The 27,538-nt window shown below is 40.5% G+C and overlaps 1 protein-coding gene across 1 annotated transcript; it reads right to left on the reverse strand.

Moving 5' to 3' along the window:
• On the reverse strand, positions 1-25,846 carry LOC138889833 (zinc finger BED domain-containing protein RICESLEEPER 2-like). Its single transcript, XM_070173169.1, has 5 exons — positions 25,734-25,846; positions 25,596-25,682; positions 25,276-25,493; positions 816-1,529; positions 1-119 (listed from the first exon to the last, which is right to left on the reverse strand). The coding sequence occupies exons 1-5, from the start codon at positions 25,844-25,846 to the stop codon at positions 1-3; spliced, it is 1,251 nt and encodes a 416-aa protein (XP_070029270.1).
• Between the last annotated feature and the right edge of the window lie 1,692 nt (positions 25,847-27,538).

Below are 27,538 nucleotides of genomic sequence, written 5' to 3' on the forward strand. Positions count from 1 at the left end.
CTAATTTTCAGCCAACATTTCAGCTTCAGGAAACACCTGCAAATTGCAATTACATTTACACACAATTACATTTACCAACTGGAAACACCTGAATAACCATCCACAAACAGAGCAAACACCTGAACATTGGCATTCATTCACAATTCAGCAAAATCATAAACACAAGTACACAACATTTAAGACAGTAGCATGAACAGTCATCCACAAACAGACAGTAGCATAAACAAAGAGACTCGGACTCTAAGTCTCTAACACAATAGCAGCCAAATAAACAAAGTGCAAAACAGAAAGGGCATCCCTCAATTCAAGTTGAGACTAATAGTCTCGAATCAACTTAGTCTTAATTCTTAGATACAGATTCCAGGAAAATGCTCAAGACAACGCCTAGTATGCTTCCTTAAACCAATTGTTCCATTCCTCTTTGGATGAACATTATAGACATGACCATAATGCTTGCACTCTACTTTGCGAACTTCTCCGTTATCTTCTTTTACCTCAAAGTGTTCCAAAATATCAGAGCGTACTTTAGAAGCACGGGGAATGATTTGAACCAAAAAAAAATATAAATCATAAGTTAGAATATTATTTTTTGATGATAATAAAACAAAACAACAAAAGTATATCACCAAACAAATAGAGTATTAAACATTTAAACTTACCACTCAAGTTGCAAGTTGCAACTATACATCAAACAATGCTAGTAGTGCTTCTATTATTTTCCATATCTAAAGATAATTCGACCAAATATGTCATACAAATAAACAAGTATGATATATTATTTTGAACTAAAACACACACAAAATATTAAAGCTTACCAAGCTTGAGTTCCTCAAGATACTTCAAGTCTTCTTCAACACTAATAGGATTCTTCTCTTCTCTAAGCCAATCTTGAACACAAATAAGAGCTTGAACACATTTAGGAATCAATAAACTCATAAATGAATCAAGAATACGGCCACCGGTGCTAAACGAGCATTCTGCCGCCATACTAGAAATTGGAATGGCCAACACATCACGAGCCAACTCCGAAAGAATAGGAAATCTAGGAGCATGTGTTTTCCACCAACTTAAGATATCAAATTCTTCATTAAAAGGCTCTTGTTCTTCACTAATGTGTTTATCCAACTCCGATTTAGCACCCGTACTTCCATTGTCTTCCTTTTGTTTCTTCAAGTGAAGCTTCGTCCTTATTAAAGATGCAGTTATAACACTCCCACTAGATGTATTAGATGTGTTGTTATATGAAGTAGAATTAGATGGAGATTGAGGACAAGATCCAGTTGAATATTTTTTTAGATACTCTCCAAACAAAGAATTCATATAAGTATACACCTCAGCATTTATTTTCTTCCCTTTTTCCTCCCCAAAAAGTTCTCCAAGTACTCCCTCAACATATTCAAATTTGTTACGTGGATCCAAGACGGAAGCAATAAAAATCATTTTATTCATCTTTTCAGGCTCACCCCAATACTTCTTGAACTTTTCTTGCGTTCGCTCAGCCATTTTTCTTAAATGCTCATCCTCACTAACTAAACACATTTTCAAATGACAATAAAGTTCAGATACATCCTCAAAATGAGAATTACAAGTGATATAACGTGAACCTTGTGAGCACGTGATTTTTGTCTTACGCGACAATCGCTCCAAAAGAAATAAAAAATAATAACAAATGGTCCTGCTGTACAATTTTTGGATTTTACATGGCACTTTGTTAATTATTTATGATATTTTTGCCCATTTTATCTTATCAAAACAAAATACAAAAAATGTATGTGTCATGCGTAATTGGAACCGTAATCCGGTTGTTAAATAAGAAAACCATAAATAGGCATCTTTGTCCGTGATTTTTGCTTTGATTTTTACCTGCTTCAAATATTTTAATATGTGTGTGCAAATAATTGTATTAAGTGTCTATTTAATTTTATTTCTGATTTACTTAGGTTTTGTTTTAAAATAAAATATAATAATAAAAAATAAATAATAATAAAAGAGAGTGCAAAATTGGGTTGAAAATCAGTTGGGCTTATTTTCACTTTTAATTCAAGGCCCAAAATTCAAATCCAAAACCCCTGTGTGACCCGGTCCAGACCAGCCTACTCCAAAAGCGTTCAAACGACACCGTTTTAACCTGATCTAATCTGGGCCGTTGATCTCAGATTGATCAACGGCCTAGATCACATTCCCATACCCATGAACTAACCCGACCCGTCTTACCCAAACCAACCCCCAAACCCTGAATGAGAAACGACACCGTTTCCTCATCAGATGAAAGATCTGAGCCTTCCATTTCGCCTCATCCAACGGCTGAGATCAACCCCACCCATCTCATATATAAGTTTCCAACCATACCCTGCCCCCTATCCAATACCCCAGCCTTCGTCCTCATCCCCTTCCCCACGAAACCCTAGCCGCCCCCTTATTCCTCGCCATTAATCCCGGCAGCATGAACGCCGATGACCTTCACCTTAACACCCTAGGACCACCTTGACACCCTAAACATGAATCTGTTGACCGTTTAGGTCGAATCATCCTGTAGGTTCTCGAATCTTCGAATGAAGATTCGAGCAAAAAACTCGATCCACACCGATGCACCCCAGTTTCATACCAGATAGTCCCCAGACCCCCTCGTGACCAAACCATGCTTGGTTTGGTCCGAATCTAACCATGAAAGCCCAAATCCCAAATCTACCATCCACGAACCCTAGAAACCCCAAGCCTGGTCCGTGCCTGCTCAAGCTGAGAGATTAGGGTCTAATGGACCTTAATCGAAGTGTTTCTCATCTAAGAAACACTTCGATTAGAGTCCGTTCAACCTTAAAAAGGGTCTGTTCAAACACAATGCTGATTTTCTGTTTCTTCTTTCAAAGCTTCTAAGGTAAGTTTGTTTTCTCCTTGTTATTCAGTACGTGTGTGGTTTCAAGGTCTGTTCATATTTTGTGTAATTTGTTTCGAATTTTATCAACTGTGTCCTGTCCACTTTGCCTGAACCTCGGTGTTTTGAGTCCTTCTTCTATTTGTTCTGATAATGTGTATGTATGTATGTGTTGTGCAATTAGCTGAATTTCAAATTTGAACTGATTAACTGATTCCTTGAGTAACAATTCTGCTTAGTCAGTACAATTCAAATCATGTGCTTGATACTGTTAAATGTCTGATTTTGGCTACAATTGTACATGTTATGTTTGATATAGTCGAGTCGACATGTGTCGTCAATTAGTTTCAGCTGTCTGAACAATAACAAATTGACTTGTTTTTGCTAAGCATTGCCTGAATCGATTAGGAACTGAGTTTAGTTACTTATAATTGCTAATTTGATTTCAGAGGTGTAGGCTGTAATTGTAATCTGAATTGATGGCATGTGCACTTGTGCACAACATGTGCATAAAGGCCCTGTTTGAATTAAAATAGTTTGACAGCATATGCTGTCAGACTATATTCTGCTGCCCATACTCTACTTTAGTTTCAGAAATAATAAACATTACTCAAAAGTGAGTCTGCCAGGGAATATCATGGGAGTTTGTTTTTATTTTAATTGTTAAGTGGAAACTGAAAAGAAAGGCAGCACATGGGAGGGTACTGTGATTGTCTAACAGGCTGTTAAAGGGCAGATTTTAGGCTTATAAAGGAAATAAGAGGGGCTGGGCAGAGAGGGGAATAGACAGACATACAAACCTGGGAGGACAGACAGACAGGGATAGAGAGAGAAAAAAAAAAGAATAGAGAAGAAAAAAATTGAAGAGAGAAAATTCCAAAAAAAAAAATACTAAGACTTTAGAAAAACAAAAAGAAAAACATTCTGGAAATTCAAAAGAAGAAGAATATACACCTGATATACAGTCCAAATATTCTGAGATACGGATTGAGAAATTAAGGGTTAAACACTAACTAGTCTTTCAAAAAATCTGAAAAGTTTCTCTTTGCTTCTGTCCGTTGGTTGTTTTTGTTTCTGGATTTTTGTCTTGATTTTAAAATCTGTCACTAAGTTTCTCGTTGCTGGTTGTTACTGGTTGCTGGGATTGCTGTTGTTGTATACTACTGAATTTCTGCTGATCTCTCACTTTTCTTTTGCTTCCAATATCAGGTACACAACTGACACGCTGATTATTGAAAACTGAAACAGGAAGCATGAATACGAAAAATGAAGAATTGAAGTTCTAAATTTATTTTGAATTATATTCTTAATTTTATTTGTATACATAAATTATTTAGCTTACAAAAATCGGAATCATGTAGCTATTTAATGTATATATAGTGGAACATCCAACGATAGCTTAACGGATGAACTATCTATATATTGCTTAAATAAATAAATGGTGTAGTAACTCCGTCTAAGTTAAAAATCAAACGAATAGACCATTTCGGAACTTGTAAGAAAATTGTTTAGTTAAATAATATTGGTTAATTCCAGCATGTAATTGTTTTAGGATTAAAATTAGATTGCCAAGTTTTTTTTTTAATTTGACAAACTGAGAACATGCCTAGTATAATGTAATTATGTAGTAATACGTGAAGCCCAGGTTTAGTTTAATGCCATATATGTTGGACCTGTGCCCGTATTGGCAACGGACTGCCTTGCTTGTATCATTTTTCAGAATTTACGAATCATATTCGAAACTCAACTATAACAACTCAAGCATGTAAATAAATTAAGACCTTTTCTCTTTCATTTTTGGAGACAATTTTAATAGAAAATGTAGGCACTTTAGGATTATCCTGATAAAATAAATGAGATGAGCCTCGCCCAATAAAACGCACAAATTGCGGGGCCCTCGATAAATGTTTAATTAAAATTACTTAGACTTCGGGATGAGCCGTTTAACAAAATTCCACGGCCTTACCCAGAAATAATAATACGATAATTGCTTCAGACGCGCATTTTAATAATCTTACCTTCTTAAATTCGGGTGCACATTTATGTGACCCAGATCCAAATCTCAACGGAGTCGGAATGTATTAACAACCACGGACGCATTGATTGTGACATGGTTCGAAACGCATTTTCACGACGTTGCAATTCCATAAAAAATAAATAATAATAAAAGCGGTTTTAAACTTAATGAAAGCACATAAAGTAATAACATGTATTAAATCAGATATCTAGCCATTATAACAATTTAAGCGACCGTGCTAGAACCACGGGATTCGAGGGTGCCTAACACCTTCCCTCGGGTCAACAGAATTCCTTACTTAGAATTTCTGGTTCGCAGACTTCATTTGGAAAGTCGAATATTTTCCTCGATTTGGGATTCAAGATAAACCGGTGACTTGGGACACCAAAAACCTTTCTCAAGTGGCGACTCTGAATTAAATAAATAATCCCATTTCGAATATTGTCACTTAAATTGGAAAAACTCCCTCGCGCATTTAACCCTTCGGGGCGGGCGCGAAAAAGGAGGTGTGACAGCTCTGGCGACTCTGCTGGGGATATGTGACCCAGAACCACTGGTTCAGGGTTCAAGAATTCGAGCTTAGAATAATTGTTATATTTGGCTTTATTATCTGATCTTTATTACATGTTTTTGCATAACGTGCTAAATGTTGTCTTTTACCGCTTTGATATTATCTGAACTGTATATAAACTGTGCCGAAACCCTTCTCTTCTTACCTCCGGGGAGAAGCTCGCTGGTCGAGACTCCCTATTCTGTTAGTGTCAATACCTGAAATAAGAAAGAGGTCGGACAAGTTACAAAGCCGGACGATCTCGCGGGTCCCCGGTACGTAGCCCCCTCCTCGACTCGAGTTGTCCGCTCGGGTACACAGTCTAGAACAAATACCCAGGTTACGAACCTAGAATAACTTGACTTCATGCCGGATCCCTAGTAGGAACGCTTATTTGCATCATGTTGCATTTGACTTAGGGGACTCAACACAGGGGTTGGGTCCGTCTAGGATTAGCAACCTGAAATGAAAAGACCATCCTGTTGCATCCTATTTGTTTCCGTGCATTTATTTGTCTCGGACATGCATGCTGCCTGACTTTGGAGTATTTGAAAAATAAACAAAAAAAATGACAGTGTATAGGGCTAATTTTCTACTTTGAAAAATAGCAATGCCCAATTACTGTCAAAACTCTGCCAAAATTTTACGATAATAAAAGGGAAAATGTTTTGTTTTCAGTAATTTGCTTTACTAAGAAAAAGAAAAACAAAAAGATAGAAAAATAGTCTTTTATTTTTGGAAAGTTGTTTGTTGAAAAGGAAAGAATTTTGTTCTAAAATAATTCGGTTAATTTTAACGAACTACGCGGGTCTGATTCTCACCGGATGTGAGATACGTAGGCAAACCTCATTGGTTCCGGCCCCAATTTTCAAAAAAAAAAAAAATCATTTCCCTTTAGTTCTTTCTTTATAAATTTTTCCTTAGAAAATACAAAAAAAAGAAATAAAAAATAATATAGAAGTTTTCTTTAAACTCAAATAAAAAATAGTCTCCTTCTTTCTGAAGTCTTTCATGTGAAATAATGAAATAAGAATTAAAAATCAACAATAAAAATCCAAAAAATACTCTTTGCTTTTTAGTCTCTCTTTTGTAAAATGTTCAAAAAAAAAATAGTTGAAAAATTGAATTCCAAAATATTAGGACTTTTCTTTAGAAGTACTTTTGTAAATAAATAAAACTCAGAAATTCCACCTCATTTTCTTAAAAGTCCCTCTTTCAAAATTGAAGAGGCAACATCATAAATCAAAAAATATGCATTCTTTCTTCCGTAGAAAAGGTGAAACAAATGGAAAAAAAATCAACCAAACACATTTTCTTTTTCGTTTTTAAAAAATATATACATATATATATATATATATATATATATATATAAAAAAAACACAAAAAAAATTCCCAAAGTTCAAGTCAAAAGCAAATAAATTTTTTAGAAGTCTTTCTTTAAAAAATAAAACAAAAATCAAAATAAAAAAAAATTTCTTTCTTCTTTTAAAAGCATTTCTTTCAAAAATTCCCAAAAAAAGGGTTAGTTTAGTTACTCCATTTTCGATGCCCGAACTACGCCGGTTTGATTCTCACCGGATGTGAGATACGTAGGCAACCCTCGTCGGGTTCAACCCCATTTTTGCTAAAATAGCCAAAATCAATAAATAAATAAAAAAAAGAAAAAAAAGGGAAAAAGATGTGTCAAATTTTAAAAGAGTCATAAATAAGTCAGGTGATGCTGTTTTGTCATAAATAGCCGAATGTTCCCGAAAAGGGACGCCGGAAGGCTGACTTTGCATAAACAGCCACCTTTGGGTCTTGTTTAGCATTTTTGTCCAGTTGACCCACACAGCCTTAAAATCTTCGTCCCCGAAGTGTTTAAAGGCCGTGTTCAAAACTTGATCCCCTTTGTAAAATATTTTTGAGTCAAGTCATTTTGTTAAAATCACCTTAATAAATGTGCAGGATGAGCACGATGCAAAATGAACATTTTTCAATAATGACCAAAATCCCTGTCAAGTTACGGCTATGGTGGAATGATCTAGGTGTTGAAGGACAAAATGAGGTCAAGAAATATCTGAAAGGTCTCGTGGGTTTGTTGGAAATCCAGCCTCGGGGAGATATCATAAGAGCTTTGGTTACCTACTGGGACCCGGCGCACAATGTTTTCCATTTCTCTGATTTTGAACTCACCCCGACTTTGGAAGAAATGGCCGGGTACATCGGGAATGCTGAACTTCCGTTGAGGCAAAAATACTTGGTCGCCCCAAGAGTTGTCACGGTACATCGGTTCCTAGATTCATTGAAGATACCCAGAACGGTCCACAACCCGGATCTGGCAGCCGGATTTTGTACTCCATGCTTCATATATGATAGGTACGGTCATGAGGGGGGATTCAATAATCCAATCAACAAACTGTGCAGCAAAGGTGTTCGTCAGAAGTGGGACAAACACAGACGGGTAGCTTTCATGATGATGTTCCTGGGCCTTCTAGTATTTCCAAGGAAAGACGGAAACATTGATTTGAAGCTATCCGGGGTCGTCAGCACTTTACTCACACAAAATGACAGTACTCTCGCACCTATGGTGGTATCTGACATCTTTCGAGCTCTTACAGCTTGTAAAGCTGGGGGAAATTTCTTCGAAGGTTGTAACTTGCTCCTACAAATATGGATGACCGAGCACCTCTGCCATCATTCCGAGATTTTGAGCCATGGTTCCCCGGAAAAGACTTGCATAGAAGAATTTTACACGAGAACCAAAGAGATCAGTTTGCCTAAAGGAGTCCTGGCATAGACCTCGTTCTTTCAAGCTCTTACTGCCAGCCAAATACAATGGACGCTAGGATGGTTGCCTGTTGATGAGATCCTATATATGTCGGCAGCTAAAACTCATCTCTTACTGATGGGGCTTAAGAGCATTCAACCTTACGCACCCTGCCGAGTTTTGAGACAGTTCGGAAGATGCCAGACAGTACCTCATGAGGAAGATCTTAGCACTCAAGCAGTTGAGATAAGTCCTAACGGACAATTCCCAGAAGCAAAGATTCGCCAAATCTGGAGTGAGTGTCAATATTTGAAATCAGATACTTGCGTGCGGGATCGAGCCAAAGGAGAGACGGCGCCAGGTTACCTTGCATGGTATAGAAGGGAACTTAAGCATGAAAGGCCGGCTAAGAGACCCCACATCCCGAATTTCATCGAATCATCGCAAAGGCAGTGGGATTGGTTAGCGAAGGAAAGAGGCTATTGCGCCGAAATCAGCAGGTTGAAGCAACAAGTGGAAAGCTTGAAATATGAGCACAACGTGCAAGTTGCTACCAATCTGGGAGAGCGGAACAGGTTAATTCAGGAAAACGAAATGCTCAGAGCCCAGATCAAACAGATAAGGGTGGATGCGGATAAACAGCCAAGGCGTCGATCAGACGAGCAGCTGATAAAAAGGCTAAAAAGTGAAATCAGGGAATGGCAAGATGGTTTGGAGAAATCTGAAAATGTCATAGCCGAGCTCAGGGCACAGTGGGATACAAGAGCAGGTAAGCATCGCCGATACTTGAATCAATTGGAAGGCGACCACGAGAAAACTGTTGCTAAAATGAAGAGAGAGATGGCTACACTTGAGATCAAAGCAGCTAATCAGGCCAAGGATCTCCAAATTGAGAGCAGATACTGGTACGACTTGTTGGCCCGAATGAAGTTAGAAGTACGGCAACTGAAGAATCAGCATATTCAGGATGCTCAGGTATTCAAGATGTGCAGCGATCAGATAAAATGCCTACTTATAGAGAAGAAGCAAACCAGAGATAGGATCAAGGCCATTGCCCATGCCATCACCAGACGATGTCTACGATGTGAGAACATGACCAGCGTTACCGTCCTCTCGGCAGTGATGAGTTATGTCAAGCAGACCATGCATGAGCTGGAACAACTCGAGAGGGATCTCACACCTAGGACCGCGGCGAGGCCGAACGATGCCCCGCGGACACCAATTCTCAAAACCATAATGTACTCATAAGTCAAGTCTATGTCTTAGCATCTTCTACCTGTTTTTCCGTAAGAGTGATTTTAGTCTGTTTTGAGTCTAGGTTTATTTTCAAAGTTTGTTTTTTTCTTTTGCAAAATATAGCTTGTAATAGACCATTTTAACAATAAAAGGTGTGCTGCTTTCTACGCTCATTTGTGTGTTTCGAACTACGTAATGATCTGATTCACGTAGGCAATCCTCATCGGATCCGGTCGCATTTCTTTTACTGCAAAATAAAAAAAATAAAAAATAATAATAATAAAAGAAAACAAAAAAAAAAGGGGAAAAACTAATAAGAGGAAAAATGCCGGAATGACGCATGCTCTCGTAGCAAACATGTAGTAATCCACTTAACTGTATAGGTGCATCATGCCCAACGTGAGATTGACTATCTGTTATTTGCTGCAAATTAACCGTGCGTTTGTCGTTGAGTATTCCAGGGTTTTTGGAAAAGACGGTTGGTTTGGTGAAAGTCTGGACTCGCACTCATACTTCACGAGGTCAAGAAGAAGTGTTCAACTACCTGTTGTTAGGACCAGAAGCAGTACTCACACTTACTTCACCAGGTCAAAAGGAAGTGTGGAAATGTCTTCAGAAATTCCATTGCAAACAATCCCTGTTTCCGAGGAGAGCTCGATCTCAGCCGTCCTCACACCTGAATCCGCAACTGCGGAGGAAAATAGAATCCTACGGCTCCGCATGTTGGAAATGCTGGACGACTGGAATAATGGGAAAGAGCCGCCAAGTGTCGTCCCCGGATTCCCTGAATTATTCTCCAGGTCAAGTGGGACTTCTAATGTCCCCATAAATTATCCTGCTACCCCATTCGGGTACCCAGCCACCTCAGCCTTCTCTGCTGGATCGCCTTCTGAGCCTCATCCCCGAATGTCATCCACTGATGCAAGCATGAACATCTTTACTGCATCGCCTTGCCCGATTACGGCACAGCCTACCACGTACAAGCCAAGCTTTGACTCATCCTCTTTTACATTCCAAGCACCATCATTCTCAATGGAACCAACTAGGTTCGCTACCAGCACTAATCCTCCACCGCCTCAGTGCGAGCTTGCACCCGGGCAGGATCAGAATCCCAGAATTGAAGAACAAATGAGATTGCCAAGAGAATGAGAAGCCTTGAACAAAGTTTGAAAAACATGCAAGGATTGAGCGGGCAGAAGAGCGTCTCTTACGCCGACCTATGCATGTTCCCTCACGTGCATCTGCCAGCGGGTTTCAAGACCCCAAAGTTCGAGAAATACGATGGGCACGGTGACCCCATTGCACACCTTAAAAAATACTGCAACCAATTGCGGGGAGCCGGCGGAAAAGAAGAACTGCTAATGGCATATTTTGGGGAAAGTCTAGTAGGGATAGCCTCGGAATGGTATATGGACCAGGAAATGTCTCGATGGCATATATGGGATGATCTCGCCAGAGATTTTGTGAAACAATTCCAGTATAACATCGACATTGCGCCAGACCGAAATTCTCTGTCGAATTTGAAGAAGAAACCTTCAGAAAGCTTCAGAGAATATGCTATTAAGTGGCGTGAACAGGCGTCAAGAGTGAAGCCTCCCATGGATGAAGTGGAAATGGTCACTACCTTTCTCCAGGCTCAAGAGTCTGACTATTTCCAAAACATGATGTCAGCCATGGGTAAGCCATTCGCGGAAGCGATCAAGATTGGAGAGATGGTGGAAAATGGTCTGAAAACAGGTAGGATTCTAAGTCAAGCAGCCATAAGGGCGACCTCCCAAGCCGTCCAAAGCGGGTCCGGAGGAATGACAAGAGGGAAGAAGAAGGAAGAAACAACCATGGCAGCCTCAGAAGCAAGGGAGTATCGTCATCCCAGGCCCCGTTTTCCGGAAAGAACCCCACAACACTACTACCCCCACTCAAATTTGGCATGTGCTCATCAACCTTATATGGTCATGAATGCCCAGCCTTACGCCCATCCACCACAACAAGCCAACCGAGGCCCAACTCCACCTCCCAGAAATCAGCCTCCTTACCGCAACCACTATAACCCACAACCCCCGCAGAATAACTTCCGCCCTCAGGAGCCACCCGAAGGCGGACTTTCACGCCCATCGGTGAACCATACTCAACTTTGTTCCCGAAGCTAGTCCAGTTGGGTTTCTTGCAACCAATCCCTCAAACAAAGCAAAACCCGACGTCACCTTCTTACAAAGCTGGAGTCAGATGCGCCTATCATTCAGGGGCCGAGGGACATGATACAAATGACTGCTGGTCGTTGAAAAGAGTGGTCGAAAATTTGATAGAGCAAGGGAAAATAGTGCTAAGGGACGAGGAGATCCCGAATGTAACTAACAATCCATTACCTGCTCACAATAATGGGCCACTGATCGGAATGATTTGTGAAGACAAAGAGTTCGACCCTGCTCTGAAAGCCATAATTGCCATTGTCGACACGGGGAAGAGGCCCGAGACAGACCAGAAACCAGAAAAGGGGGAGGAGGCCAAAGCTATAAAGAAAGAGCCTGAAAAGAAGGTGGAGAAGAAAGTGGTACCGGTAAAGGATGGAGTTCTTTACATACCACGAGGTCGAGCTGAGAAGACGCAGAACTTCGGAATCAAAAAGACAAAACCTATGTACGTGCCAAAAGGGGCCTATGTGGTTCAGGGGATGATTCAACCACCTCGGCTGAATGAGCCAATGGTTATCGGACGCGTGCCACAAAAGCCAATGACCAACCCGTCCACAGTGCCGTGGAATTATCAAAAGACTTTGGTAATGTACAAATGTAAAGAGGTCATGGGAGAACTTCCAGAAAATACTTTCATTGGAAGGTATTCAAATACCCAAGAACTGAACAACGCCACACAAAGGCGCTTCCTGCCAAAGAAGCCCGTAAGCGTTGAAGAAGCGGAAGTGTTCTTCCAACAAATGAAAATGCCGGATTACGAAGTGATAGATCAACTGCGTAAGTACCCCGAGCAAGTGTCCATGCTATCATTGTTGATGAGGTCGGCCGAGCATCAAAAGATCTTACTAAAAATCCTGAATGAAGCATATGTGCCAGTTGAACCTCGGTAGAACAATTAGAGCGGATGACAGAAAGATTCTTCGCCGTCAACCAAATCTCTTTCAGCAAGAACGATTTACCCCCGGAAGGAGCGGCACACAACAAGGCCTTGCATCTGACAGTTAAATGCGAGGACTATTATGTCAAGCGGGTAATGTTGGATGGGGGATCAGGTGTTGACATTTGCCCGCTCTCCACGCTGCAAAGAATGGAAATTGGGACCGGAAGAATCCGACCCAACGATGTCTGCGTAAGAGCTTTCGACGGCATCAAGAGAGATACCATGGGGGAAATAGACCTGTTGTTGGTCATAGGACCAGTCGAGTTTGAAGTAACCTTCCAGGTGCTCGACATGGACACATCCTACAATTTCCTCCTCGGCAGACCTTGGATCCATGCTGCAGGAGCTCTGCCTTCCACTCTTCACCAGATGGTGAAGTTTGAGTACAAAGACCGAGAGATCGTGGTCCATGGAGAAGATGAGCATGCTATCTATCGGGACCCATCCATCCCATATCTTGAACCGAGAGAAGGGAGCGAACATACGGTCTATCAAGCTTTCGAGATTGTACTGGCAGAGCAGCACGAAGAGGGAATACCCTGCCCCCAGCCTTTCTTGTCTAACGCCTCGGTTATGGTGGCCAAAGAGATGATCCGGCACGGATTTAGGCCAGGGAAAGGGCTTGGACGAACCCTTCAGGGAATAACAGAACCCATTACCTTGCCAGTCACCAAGAAACCTTTTGGACTAGGCTTCAAACCCACTCCAGCAGATGAAGAGTGGGCAAAGAAAAAGGAAAAATGAGGGTTGGAAGTTACCTCGACCACTGCCGGATTTATATGCAACTTTCATCAAGCCAAGGTACGCCGAAGAAGAAGATGATGAGGTCTTCACAGCTGAGGAAATCGAGGAGATATGTGGGGCGATGAGAGAGATGCTCTACGAGGTCCACATGGTTCAACCAGGTGAAGGCACAAGCACTGCTGAGATGATGTACGTGGGGCCGAATGCCAAACTTCAAAACTGGGAGGCCACGCCATTCCCGACTAGATGGAAGTCCGGGTAGACCTGTCCTGCCACCTTTCCTGTGTCACAAGTTGTCTCCAGGACATAACTTGAACGTTTTCTTCTTTTCAATTGTTGTTTTGAATTCCTGAGTTGTAAACATTGTTGTCTTCCAACTTTCCAAAGAAAATGAAAAAAAATCATCATTGCTTTCCCATTCTTTCTTTTGTTCTGATTTTTGTTATTTTTCCTTTTATCTTTCCTTTCAGTTGTAATAATGCGGCTTTAAATATGACATGCTTGCGGACTTCACGCCCAGATCACAACGAGCTATTTAACTGCGAATTAATAAACCCAGAACCAGAATATGATGAGGAAGAAGCTTTTAGGAAAATAAACCGAGAGTTGGAACATTTTGAGAATAAACCCAAGCCAAATCTGAATGACACTGAACCAGTAAATTTAGGAACCCCGGAAGAAATCCGGGAGACCAAAATAAGCATTCACACGGACAAGAAAACGCGAGAGGCGATAATTCAACTTCTTTTTGAATTTAAAGACGTGTTTGCTTGGTCATATGATGACATGCCGGGTCTAGGTGTTGATCTAGTGGTTCATAAATTGCCGATTCATCCTGATTGTCCTCCAGTTCAACAAAAGCAACGAAAGTTCAAAACTGAGGTCAGCGACAAGATTAAAGAGGAGATCACTAAACAACTGAAAACGGGAGTGATTCGGGTAGTCCAATATACAACATGGTTGGCGAATGTGGTTCCGGTACCGAAAAAGGACGGGAAGACTCGGGTATGTGTAGATTACCGAGATTTGAATAGAGCAAGTCCCAAAGATAATTTCCCACTGCCCAACATCCACATCCTCGTTGATAATTGCGCCAAACACGAGATACAGTCTTTCGTAGATTGTTACGCTGGGTATCATCAGGTATTGATGGATGAAGAGGATGCCGAGAAAACTGCCTTCACCACGCCTTGGGGCACCTACTGTTATCGGGTCATGCCATTTGGTTTGAAGAATGCTGGGGCTACTTACATGAGGGCCATGACTGCCATTTTTCATGACATGATGCATCAGGAAATAGAGGTGTACGTGGACGACGTGATAGTCAAGTCCAGGACGCAGGATAATCACATCCAAGACTTGAGGAAATTCTTCGAGAGACTAAGGAAGTATGACTTGAAGCTAAACCCAGCCAACTATCAAGCTACTGGAAGTGTGCTTTCGGAAGTGTGCTTTCGGAGTTCCGTCGGGCAAACTTTTGGGCTTCATCGTAAGCAGGAGAGGTATCGAGCTAGATCCAACTAAGATAAAATCCATCAGAGATCTGCCTCCCCCGAGAACAAAGAAAGACGTGATGAGTCTGTTGGGCAGGTTGAACTACATCAGTCGGTTTATTGCCCAGCTGACAAGCACGTGTGAGCCCATATTCAAGCTGTTAAGGAAAGATGCGGCGATTAAATGGACAACTGAGTGTCAAGAAGCCTTTGATAAAGTCAAAGAATACCTTTCGAATCCCCCAGTCTTGGTCCCTCCAGAACCAGGGAGGCCACTTTTCTTGTATCTGACAGTCTTGGAGAACTCTTTCGGTTGCGTCCTCGGGCAACACGACATAACCGGAAAGAAAGAGCAAGCAATCTACTACTTGAGCAAGAAATTCACCGGCTACGAGGCCAAATACACTCTGTTGGAAAGGACATGTTGCGCTCTCACGTGGGTTGCTCAAAAGCTGAGACATTATCTCCAAGCCCACACTACGTTCCTCATAAGCAGGTTGGATCCTTTAAAGTATATATTTCAGAAACCGATGCCTACTGGAAGACCTGGCCAAGTGGCAAATCTTGCTTACTGAATTCGACATAGTCTATGTCACTCGCACGGCAATGAAAGCCCAGGCGCTAGCAGATCATTTGGCCGAAAATCCGGTCGATGAGGAATACCAGCCATTGAGTACCTACTTTCCAGATGAAGAAGTAAACACCGTAGAAGTGGTCTCAGAGGACGCTCATGTTTGGAAGATGTTCTTTGATGGAGCCGTGAATGCCAAAGGTGTAGGGATTGGGGCAATTTTGATTTCGCCTTCTGGTCAGCATTACCCCGCCACAGCCAGACTGCGTTTCTTTTGCACAAACAATACAGCTGGGTATGAAGCCTGCATCATGGGCATGCATATGGCAATCGATCAGGATGTCGGGGATTTACTGATTATGGGAGATTTCGACCTGATTATCCGGCAAGTCCAAGGCGAATGGGAAACTCGGGATGTCAAACTTATCCCTTACCGACAACATGTGGAGGACCTCGGCAAGCGTTTTACATCAATAGAGTTCAGGTATATCCCGAGGTGTCACAATGAACTGGCGGACGCACTTGCTACTCTGGCTTCAATGCTACCCTACCCGGGCAACGCCCACGTCGATCCTTTGGAAATCCAAATCAGGGAAAGACACGGTTACTGCAATGTAATCGAGGTGGGATCAAATACGCAGCCTTGGTACCATGACATCAAGAGGTTCTTGAAAACGCAAGAATACCCCGAGCATGCTACCGGAGATCAAGTGAGGACCGTTAGGCGACATGCAAGTGGTTTCTTTCTGAGCGGTGAATTGTTGTACAAGAGAACCCCGGACCTCAACCTATTAAGATGTGTCGACGCCGAGGAGGCGAGGAAGATCATGCACGAAGTACACCGCAGGTGTGTGCGGACCTCACATGAACGGGTATGTCTTAGCGAAGAAAATCCTTCGAGCAGGTTATTACTGGATAACCATGGAAAAGGATTGCTTTAGCTTCGTTCGGAAGTGTCATCAGTGTCAGGTGCACGGTGATCTGATTCATGCACCTCCCACAGAACTGCATCCCATGTCTGCGCCTTGGCCATTTGTCGCCTGGGGCATGGACGTCATTGGACCAATCGAACCAAAGGCTTCGAATGGACACAGGTTTATACTGGTTGCCATAGACTACTTCACAAAATGGGTAGAGGCTGTCACTCTCAAGTCGGTCACTAAAAAAGCTGTAGTGGATTTTGTACACTCAAATCTTATCTGTCGTTTCGGTATTCCTGCGACTATCATTACAGATAACGCAGCAAACTTGAACAGTCACTTGATGGGAGATGTATGCGAGCAATTCAAAATAACGCATAGGAATTCTACTCCTTATCGGCCAAAGGCCAATGGCGCTGTAGAAGCGGCAAACAAAAACATCAAGAAGATTTTGGAGGAAAACGATCCAGAATTCCCGACAGTGGCATGAGCAGTTACCATTTGCATTATTGGGGTATCGCACTACGGTACGCACGTCAGTAGGAGCAACTCCTTATCTTTTGGTTTATGGGACCGAGGCTGTGATACCAGCGGAAGTAGAAATCCCTTCGCTTCAAACCACTGTTGAAGCAGAAATCGAGGACAGCGAATGGGTTAAGACTCAATTGGAGCAGTTGACTTTGATTGATGAGAAACGAATGGCCGTGGTTTGTCACGGACAGTTGTACCAACGAAGAATGGCCCGTGCTTACAACAAGAAAGTCAGACCTAGGAATTTCGAAGTAGGTCAATTGGTACTGAGGCGCATTCTGCCCCATCACCAGGAAGCAAAAGGGAAATTTGCTCCAAACTGGAAGGGCCCATACATCATCAGGAAGATATTTCCAAGAGGAGCATTGTACCTAGGTGACATTGAAGGAAATGATCCCGAAACAGCAGTGAATGCGGACGCATTAAAAAGATACTATGTCTGAGTGACGCCCCAGCGATCCTGACACATTTGAAATCTGAAGGTTTTATTCCCACTATCAACTCTCTCTACAAGCCTTTGAGCCGGTTACAAAAAAAACAGAAAAAAAAGAAAAAAAAAAGCAAAACAAACAAAAAAAAAAAAAAAAAAAAATTGATTGAGGCCTGAACTACGTTTGACTTGATTCCGAAAGGATACGTAGGCAGCCTCTCCCTGAGGTTCAGTCACACCAACAATAAAATCCCATTCACCCTGAAATTGAAACCGGGGCACGTCGAGCAGTTTAGAAGTTAGTATCATCTACCTCTCTTTACCAAGCACAAGCCTTCAAATCAATTACCAAAGATAGTGGGAAACCAATAAGCGTCACAAATGGAGACCAACACACTTTGAATTGAGAGAGATAAAATGAGAGAGTCTCGTCGGTGAAAACCTTCGGGCACCACGAGGCGACGGGAGTAGAGAAACCAAGATGAGAGAGCTTGTTTAGTAAAAAACTCACAAAGAGTGCTATCAAGCGATGACAGGAAGAGAAATGAGAGAGGTCAGCCGGCGAAAACCCGCAAAGGGCGCTGTTGGCCGAAAAGAGAGACTCCACCCAAGGAGGTTCCGGCAAAGTTCCACCGGTTTGGAATCACAGATCCGTCTTGGTTCAGGGAAACGCAAGCTCATGGAAAGTCAGGCGTCCAGTCCAAAGAGCATGTCATGTCATTTAAAGCCAGCATTATCTTCCTCAGATAAGTCTTTCTCGTCCCGAAGGGGCACTCCTTTTCTGAAATTCGTTTTATCTTTTCTTTGTTTTTCTTAGAATCTCTTTCATGTTTAAACCCAAGTTCTAGATGTACCGGAAAGGACAGGTGGCAGGTTTGTTTTCACGGAGTTCCGTTTCATGAAGGAAAACACCCTGTTTCGTTGGTACGTCTGTCCAAATTTGATGAATCATGATGTTTGATGGCGTTCGAAGTAAAGAGGAAAAAAAAAGAAGAAATTTCCCCCAGCAAGTCCGCCTTCGGGCGAATCCCCACAGAGTCTCCCCTTGTACAATCCTCCACAGAGTCTCCCCAATAAAAAAAAAAAATCCCCGTTGGAATTTCCCCAGCGAGTCCCTTTGTAAAAATTCCCCAACCAGCTTACCCCAACAAATCCTAGAAAGCCCGCTTTGAAACAAATCCCCAACATGCCCCATTGTACGAAAATCCACACAAAGAATCCACTTTGTAAATATTCCCCCACAGAGCTTCCTTTTGTACAAATCCCTACATATACCTCCAATAAATCCCCGTTGAGAATCTTCAAGCAAAACGGGACACAAAAAAAAAGGAAAAAAAAGGGGAGCCTTACGAGGCAAATCATCACAGAATCTGGAAATACAAGCCTGAGTAGTCTAAAGGGTTTCACCATTTGAAGCAAGTCAATGGCAGGACTTCACAACAGAAATAAAGACGCAACAAAGCAACTGGGAACGATCAAGGTCACCGAACCGACTGTCAGTTCCGAACTAACAATTGTTTTTTTGTCTGTAAAGTTGAAACAGGTATAATCCAAGACAACCGTGCAAGAAGCAGGTGTCGCCCAAAGAAGAAGGTACACGGGTACAAGAAATACTTTGGCAATGATGAATTCACTCGAAAGGTAAGTTCCCACGAAACTCCCTTTTATCTTCTACTAAAACAAGAAAATTCAAAAAAAAAAGGTCGTTTAGTATTCTCGAACTTTGTCCCCAGCCAGCCAGCATTAGGGTTTTAAACCCTAAACTGAGCTTTTCCATGCAGTTAGCATTAGGGTTTTAAACCCTAAACTGACCTTTTTCCTTTAATCAACATTAGGGTTTTAAACCCTAACTGGACTTTTTTTCCATTCAGCCAGCATTAAGGTTTTAAACCCTAAACTGAGCTTTTTCATGCAATCAGCATTAGGGTTTTAAACCCTAAACTGAATTTTTCCTCTAGTCAGCATTAGGGTTTTAAATCCTAAACTGAACTTTTTTTCCTTTCAGCCAGCATTAGGGTTTTAAACCCTAAACTGAACTTTTCCATGCAATCAACATTAGGGTTTTAAACCCTAAACTGAATTTTTCCTTTAGTCAGCATTAGGGTTTTAAACCCTAAACTGAACTTTTTTTCCATTCAACCAGCATTAGGGTTTTAAACCCTAACTGAACTTTTTTTCCATTCAGCCAGCATTAGGGTTTTAAACTCTAAACTGAGCTTTTTCATGCAATCAGCATTAGGGTTTTAAACCCTAAACTGAATTTTTCCTTTAGTCAGCATTAGGGTTTTAAACCCTAAACTGAACTTTTTTCCTTTCAGCCAGCATTAGGGTTTTAAACCCTAAACTGAGCTTTTCCATGCAATCAGCATTAGGGTTTTAAACCCTAAACTGAATTTTTCCTTTAGTCAGCATTAGGGTTTTAAACCCTAAACTGAACTTTTTTTCATTCAGCCAGCATTAGGGTTTTAAACCCTAAACTGAGCTTTTCCATGCAATCAACATTAGGGTTTTAAACCCTAAACTGAATTTTTCCTTTAGTCAGCATTAGGGTTTTAAACCCTAAACTGAACTTTTTTCCATTCAGCCAGCATTAGGGTTTTAAACCCTAAACTGAGCTTTTCCATGCAATCAGCATTAGGGTTTTAAACCCTAAACTGAATTTTTCCTTTAGTCAGCATTAGGGTTTTAAACCCTAAACTGAACTTTTTTCCATTCAGCCAGCATTAGGGTTTTAAACCCTAAACTGAGTTTTTTCATGCAATCAGCATTAGGGTTTTAAACCCTAAACTGAATTTTTCCTTTAGTCAGCATTAGGGTTTTAAACCCTAAACTGAACTTTTTTCCATTCAACCAGCATTAGGGTTTTAAAACCCTAAACTGAGCTTTTTCATGCAATCAGCATTAGGGTTTTAAACCCTAAACTGAATTTTTCCTTTAGTCAGCATTAGGGTTTTAAACCCTAAACTGAGTTTTTCCATGCAATCAGCATTAGGGTTTTAAACCCTAAACTGAATTTTTTCTTTAGTCAGCATTAGGGTTTTAAACCCTAAACTGAACATTTTTTCCTTTCAGTCAGCATTAGGGTTTTAAACCCTAAACTGAGCTTTTCCATGCGATCAGCATTAAGGTTTTAAACCCTAAACTGAATTTTTCCTTTAAATCAGCATTAGGGTTTTAAACCCTAAACTGACCCTTTTCCTTTAATCAGCATTAGGGTTTTAAACCCTAAACTGAACTTTTCCATTCAGCCAACATTAGGGTTTTAAACCCTAAACTGAGCTTTTCCATGCCATCAGCATTAGGGTTTTAAACCCTAAACTGAACTTTTTTCCTTTAGTCAGCATTAGGCTTTTAAACCCTAAACTGAACTTTTCCTTTAGTCAGCATTAGGGCCCCAACCCTAAACTGAACTTTCCCCCAGTTGGTCAGTATTAGAGTTTCAACTCTAAAACTGAACTTCTCCCCAGCTAGTCGGTATTAGGGCTCCAACCCTGAATTAAGCATTCATATCTTCTTTCATCAATTGTATGAACTTCTTGGCGAATAATTCACGAAATTTTCCTAGTGAAACTGGGGCAAAAAATTTCGTTCCGTTTGTTTTTCCCGCAGGTCTAACCTCGAGCCACACGGATCGAAATGACCCACGAGATGAGTCTCAACTCAGAATCTAAGAAGAAAAAGACAAAAAGAAGATGTTCCAAGATATTCGGAAAGGCGAGAGGTGGATCGTTCAAAGGTTTGATCAAAGTCCCGAGTTCTACCAACCCCGTCCTATTCAGTATCGCAAAAATAAATAGGCGCCTACAACTTGCAAGCATCAAGATTCAGATCGGAGTCTACAAGCAGAATCAGCTAAGACCCAAGATCAAGTCGCAAAAGAATCATAGATAGGAATCTTGTAACTAGCAGTTGACATGCATATACGTGTTTAGTTCAGTTTCAATTTTTCTTTGGTTGTAATAAGGCGGTCAGTAAAGCAGCGGTGACAACAGCAACAGCAGTAACAACAAGCATCGCAGTCCCATGGTAGTCCCAGCTACCAAAACTTCCCGAACTACATTGACCTGATTCCTGTTTAGCCCAGGATATGTAGGAAAACTTTGGAGCAAAGGTTCGGTCAAATCTTTCAAAAAATGCTTCACACGGAGTAGTCCATAGGCAAAAATCGCTCATATCTGCTCACTTTATCTTTGCACGAAAACCCTTTGTGTTTCCGAACAAAGAGGGGCAGCTGTGAGCACGTGATTTTTGTCTTACGCGACAATCGCTCCAAAAGAAATAAAAAATAATAACAAATGGTCCTGCTGTACAATTTTTGGATTTTACATGGCACTTTGTTAATTATTTATGATATTTTTGCCCATTTTATCTTATCAAAACAAAATACAAAAAATGTATGTGTCATGCGTAATTGGAACCGTAATCCGGTTGTTAAATAAGAAAACCATAAATAGGCATCTTTGTCTGTGATTTTTGTTTTGATTTTTACCTGCTTCAAATATTTTAATATGTGTGTGAAAATAATTGTATTAAGTGTCTATTTAATTTTATTTCTGATTTACTTAGGTTTTGTTTTAAAATAAAATATAATAATAAAAAATAAATAATAATAAAAGAGAGTGCAAAATTGGGTTGAAAATCAGTTGGGCTTATTTTCACTTTTAATTCAAGGCCCAAAATTCAAATCCAAAACCCCTGTGTGACCCGGTCCAGACCAGCCTACTCCAAAAGCGTTCAAACGACACCGTTTTAACCTGATCTAATCTGGGCCGTTGATCTCAGATTGATCAACGGCCTAGATCACATTCCCATACCCATGAACTAACCCGACCCGTCTTACCCAAACCAACCCCCAAACCCTGAATGAGAAACGACACCGTTTCCTCATCAGATGAAAGATCTGAGCCTTCCATTTCGCCTCATCCAACGGCTGAGATCAACCCCACCCATCTCATATATAAGTTTCCAACCATACCTTGCCCCCCTATCCAATACCCCAGCCTTCGTCCTTATCCCCTTCCCCACGAAACCCTAGCCGCCCCCTTATTCCTCGCCATTAATCCCGGCGTAATGAACGCCGGTGACCTTCACCTTAACACCCTAGGACCACCTTGACACCCTGAACATGAATCTGTTGACCGTTTAGGTCGAATAATCCTCTAGGTTCTCGAATCTTCGAATGAAGATTCGAGCAAAAAACTCGATCCACACCGATGCACCCCAGTTTCGTACCAGATAGTCCCCAGACCCCCCTCGTGACCAAACCATGCTTGGTTTGGTCCGAATCTAACCATGGAAGCCCAAATCCCAAATCTACCATCCACGAACCCTAGAAACCCCAAGCCTGGTCCGTGCCTGCTCAAGCCAAGAGATTAGGGTCTAATGGACCTTAATCGAAGTGTTTCTCATCTAAGAAACACTTCGATTAGAGTCCGTTCAACCTTAAAAAGGGTCTGTTCAAACACAATGCTGATTTTCTGTTTCTTCTTTCAAAGCTTCTAAGGTAAGTTTGTTTTCTCCTTGTTATTCAGTACGTGTGTGGTTTCAAGGTCTTTCATATTTTGTGTAATTTGTTTCGAATTTTATCAACTGTGTCCTGTCCACTTTGCCTGAACCTCGGTGTTTTGAGTCCTTCTTCTATTTGTTCTGATAATGTGTATGTATGTATGTGTTGTGCAATTAGCTGAATTTCAAATTTGAACTGATTAACTGATTCCTTGAGTAACAATTCTGCTTAGTCAGTACAATTCAAATCATGTGCTTGATACTGTTAAATGTCTGATTTTGGCTACAATTGTACATGTTATGTTTGATATAGTCGAGTCGACATGTGTCGTCAATTAGTTTCAGCTGTCTGAACAATAACAAATTGACTTGTTTTTGCTAAGCATTGCCTGAATCGATTAGGAACTGAGTTTAGTTACTTATAATTGCTAATTTGATTTCAGAGGTGTAGGCTGTAATTGTAATCTGAATTGATGGCATGTGCACTTGTGCACAACATGTGCATAAAGGCCCTGTTTGAATTAAAATAGTTTGACAGCATATGCTGTCAGACTATATTCTGCTGCCCATACTCTACTTTAGTTTCAGAAATAATAAACATTACTCAAAAGTGAGTCTGCCAGGGAATATCATGGGAGTTTATTTTTATTTTAATTGTTAAGTGGAAACTGAAAAGAAAGGCAGCACATGGGAGGGTACTGTGATTGTCTAACAGGCTGTTAAAGGGCAGATTTTAGGCTTATAAAGGAAATAAGAGGGGCTGGGCAGAGAGGGGGATAGATAGGCATACAAACCTGGGAGGACAGACAGACAGGGATAGAGAGAGAAAAAAAAAAAGAATAGAGAAGAAAAAAATTGAAGAGAGAAAATTCCAAAAAAAATAAATACTAAGACTTTAGAAAAACAAAAAGAAAAACATTCTGGAAATTCAAAAGAAGAAGAATATACACCTGATATATAGTCCAAATATTCTGAGATACGGATTGAGAAATTAAGGGTTAAACACTAACTAGTCTTTCAAAAATCTGAAAAGTTTCCCTTTGCTTCTGTCCGTTGGTTGTTGTTGTTTCCGGATTTTGTCTTGATTTTAAAATCTGTCACTAAGTTTCTCGTCGCTGGTTGTTACTAGTTGCTGGGATTGCTGTTGTTGTATGCTACTGAATTTCTGCTGATCTCTCACTTTTCTTTTGCTTCCAATATCAGGTACACAACTGACACGCTGATTATTGTAAACTGAAACAGGAAGCATGAATACGAAAAATGAAGAATTGAAGTTCTAAATTTATTTTGAATTATATTCTTAATTTTATTTGTATATATAAATTATTTAGCTTACAAAAATCGGAATCATGTAGCTATTTAATGTATATATAGTGGAACATCCAACGATAGCTTAACGGATGAACTATCTATATATTGCTTAAATAAATAAATGGTGTAGTAACTCCGTCTAAGTTAAAAATCAAACGAATAGACCATTTCGGAACTTGTAAGAAAATTGTTTTGTTAAATAATATTGGTTAATTCCAGCATGTAATTGTTTTAGGATTAAAATTAGATTGCCAAGTTTTTTTTTTAATTTGACAAACTGAGAACATGCCTAGTATAATGTAATTAGGTAGTAATACGTGAAGCCCAGGTTTAGTTTAATGCCATATATGTTGGACCTGTGCCCGTATTGGCAACGGACTGCCTTGCTTGTATCATTTTTCAGAATTTACGAATCATATTCGAAACTCAACTATAACAACTCAAGCATGTAAATAAATTAAGACCTTTTCTCTTTCATTTTTGGAGACAATTTTAATAGAAAATGTAGGCACTTTAGGATTATCCTGATAAAATAAATGAGATGAGCCTCGCCCAATAAAACGCACAAATTGCGGGGCCCTCGATAAATGTTTAATTAAAATTACTTAGACTTCGGGATGAGCCGTTTAGCAAAATTCCACGGCCTTACCCAGAAATAATAATACGATAATTGCTTCAGGCGTGCATTTTAATAATCTTACCTTCTTAAATTCGGGTGCGCATTTATGTGACCCAAATCCAAATCTCAACGGAGTCGGAATGTATTAACAACCATGGGCGCATTGATTGTGACATGGTTCGAAATGCATTTTTACAATGTTGCAATTCCATAAAAAATAAATAATAATAAAAGCGGTTTTAAACTTAATGAAAGCACATAAGTAATAACATGTAATAAATCAGATATCTAGCCATTATAACAATTTAAGCGACCGTGCTAGAACCACGGGATTCGAGGGTGCCTAACACCTTCCCTCGGGTCAACAGAATTCCTTACTTAGAATTTCTGGTTCGCAGACTTCATTTGGAAAGTCGAATATTTTCCTCGATTTGGGATTCAAGATAAACCGGTGACTTGGGACACCAAAAACCTTTCCCAAGTGGCGACTCTGAATTAAATAAATAATCCCATTTCGAATATTGTCACTTAAATTGGAAAAACTCCCTCGCGCATTTAACCCTTCGGGGCGGGCGCGGAAAAAGGAGGTGTGACAAACCTGAAACATTTTTAGTTAGCTTGTAAAATCTTGCAAGAAACTCTATCACATTCCTCACATTCACCCAATCATCAGATTCAAGAAGACCTGCACTACTACCATCTTCACAAAGATGAGAACATTGATAAGCAGCAAATCCATCATCAAAAAGATGAAACTTGTCAAAGGCATTTTCAAAGTTTTGTGCCGTTTCTAACATCAAATAGGTGGAATTCCACCTAGTAGGAACATCCAAACACAACGTTTTGGTACATTCTACCTTTACATATGCACAACACTGTTTTAACTTTAAGGTCCTTACAGGCGAAGATCTCACATACCTCACAATATTTCTAACCCGTGTCACAGAAACATCAAGTTCTTTCAAACCATCTTGCACAATTAGATTTAGTATATGAGCCATGCATCTCACATGAAGATGTTTACCACTCATCATATTAGTTTTTCATATATCTAACTGTTTAGACAATTCTTTGACTGTGACATCATTTGAAGAAACATTGTCCACGGTAATAGTGAAAACCTTGTCTAATTTCCATTCAAGCAAACAATCCCTAATAGCTTTAGCCATCTCTTCACCCTTATGACTAGTGATAGGGCAAAATTTAGTATTCTTTTATGCAACTTTCAATCCCTATCAATGATGTGGGCTGTCAAACACATATAATTTATTCTTTGTAATGAAGTCCATATGTCTCTTGTGAGGCATTTGGTTATGCTTCTCTAAAAGACCTTCTTAGATTTTGCTTTAATTCACCGTAAACTTCATAACAATCCCTTGTTATTTTTCTACAAGAAAGAAGACGAAATAGTGGTTGAGGTTTTCTCATAAACTTCATAAAGCCTTCATTTTCTACAAAGCTAAATGGTACTTCATTAATAACTATCATCTCAATTAAGGCCCCCCTAACCACTTCTTGATCAAATTTCCAAAGTGATGTGAGCACGTGATTTTTGTCTTACGCGACAATCGCTCCAAAAGAAATAAAAAATAATAACAAATGGTCATGCTGTACAATTTTTGGATTTTACATGGCACTTTGTTAATTATTTATGATATTTTTGCCCATTTTATCTTATCAAAACAAAATACAAAAAATGTATGTGTCATGCGTAATTGGAACCGTAATCCGGTTGTTAAATAAGAAAACCATAAATAGGCATCTTTGTCCGTGATTTTTGTTTTGATTTTTACCTGCTTCAAATATTTTAATATGTGTGTGCAAATAATTGTATTAAGTGTCTATTTAATTTTATTTCTGATTTACTTAGGTTTTGTTTTAAAATAAAATATAATAATAAAAAATAAATAATAATAAAAGAGAGTGCAAAATTGGGTTGAAAATCAGTTGGGCTTATTTTCACTTTTAATTCAAGGCCCAAAATTCAAATCCAAAACCCCTGTGTGACCCGGTCCAGACCAGCCTACTCCAAAAGCGTTCAAACGACACCGTTTTAACCTGATCTAATCTGGGCCGTTGATCTCAGATTGATCAACGGCCTAGATCACATTCCCATACCCATGAACTAACCCGACCCGTCTTACCCAAACCAACCCCCAAACCCTGAATGAGAAACGACACCGTTTCCTCATCAGATGAAAGATCTGAGCCTTCCATTTCGCCTCATCCAACGGCTGAGATCAACCCCACCCATCTCATATATAAGTTTCCAACCATACCCTGCCCCCTATCCAATACCCCAGCCTTCATCCTCATCCCCTTCCCCACGAAACCCTAGCCGCCCCCTTATTCCTCGCCATTAATCCCGGCGGAATGAACGCCGGTGACCTTCACCTTAACACCCTAGGACCACCTTGACACCCTGAACATGAATCTGTTGACCGTTTAGGTCGAATAATCCTCTAGGTTCTCGAATCTTCGAATGAAGATTCGAGCAAAAAACTCGATCCACACCGATGCACCCCAGTTTCGTACCAGATAGTCCCCAGACCCCCCTCGTGACCAAACCATGCTTGGTTTGGTCCGAATCTAACCATGGAAGCCCAAATCCCAAATCTACCATCCACGAACCCTAGAAACCCCAAGCCTGGTCCGTGCCTGCTCAAGCCAAGAGATTAGGGTCTAATGGACCTTAATCGAAGTGTTTCTCATCTAAGAAACACTTCGATTAGAGTCCGTTCAACCTTAAAAAGGGTCTGTTCAAACACAATGCTGATTTTCTGTTTCTTCTTTCAAAGCTTCTAAGGTAAGTTTGTTTTCTCCTTGTTATTCAGTACGTGTGTGGTTTCAAGGTCTGTTCA

The sequence above is a fragment of the Nicotiana sylvestris genome, chromosome 4 (genome assembly GCF_000393655.2).
Source record: "Nicotiana sylvestris chromosome 4, ASM39365v2, whole genome shotgun sequence".
Lineage (NCBI taxonomy): Eukaryota > Viridiplantae > Streptophyta > Magnoliopsida > Solanales > Solanaceae > Nicotiana > Nicotiana sylvestris.

What these genes read in the sequence shown, in the direction of transcription:
- LOC138889833 (XM_070173169.1), bottom strand. Translation starts at nt 25,846, where the DNA reads ATGGCTAAAGCTATTAGGGATTGTTTGCTTGAATGGAAATTAGACAAG. An exon ending in GCTAACTAAAAATGTTTCAG is followed by an intron (nt 1,530 to 25,275) that starts GTTTGTCACACC and finishes AAATGTGTTTAG; the next exon opens with TTAGTGAGGATGAGCATTTA. An exon ending in TCTTGAGGAACTCAAGCTTG is followed by an intron (nt 120 to 815) that starts GTAAGCTTTAAT and finishes GCCAATGTTCAG; the next exon opens with GTGTTTGCTCTGTTTGTGGA.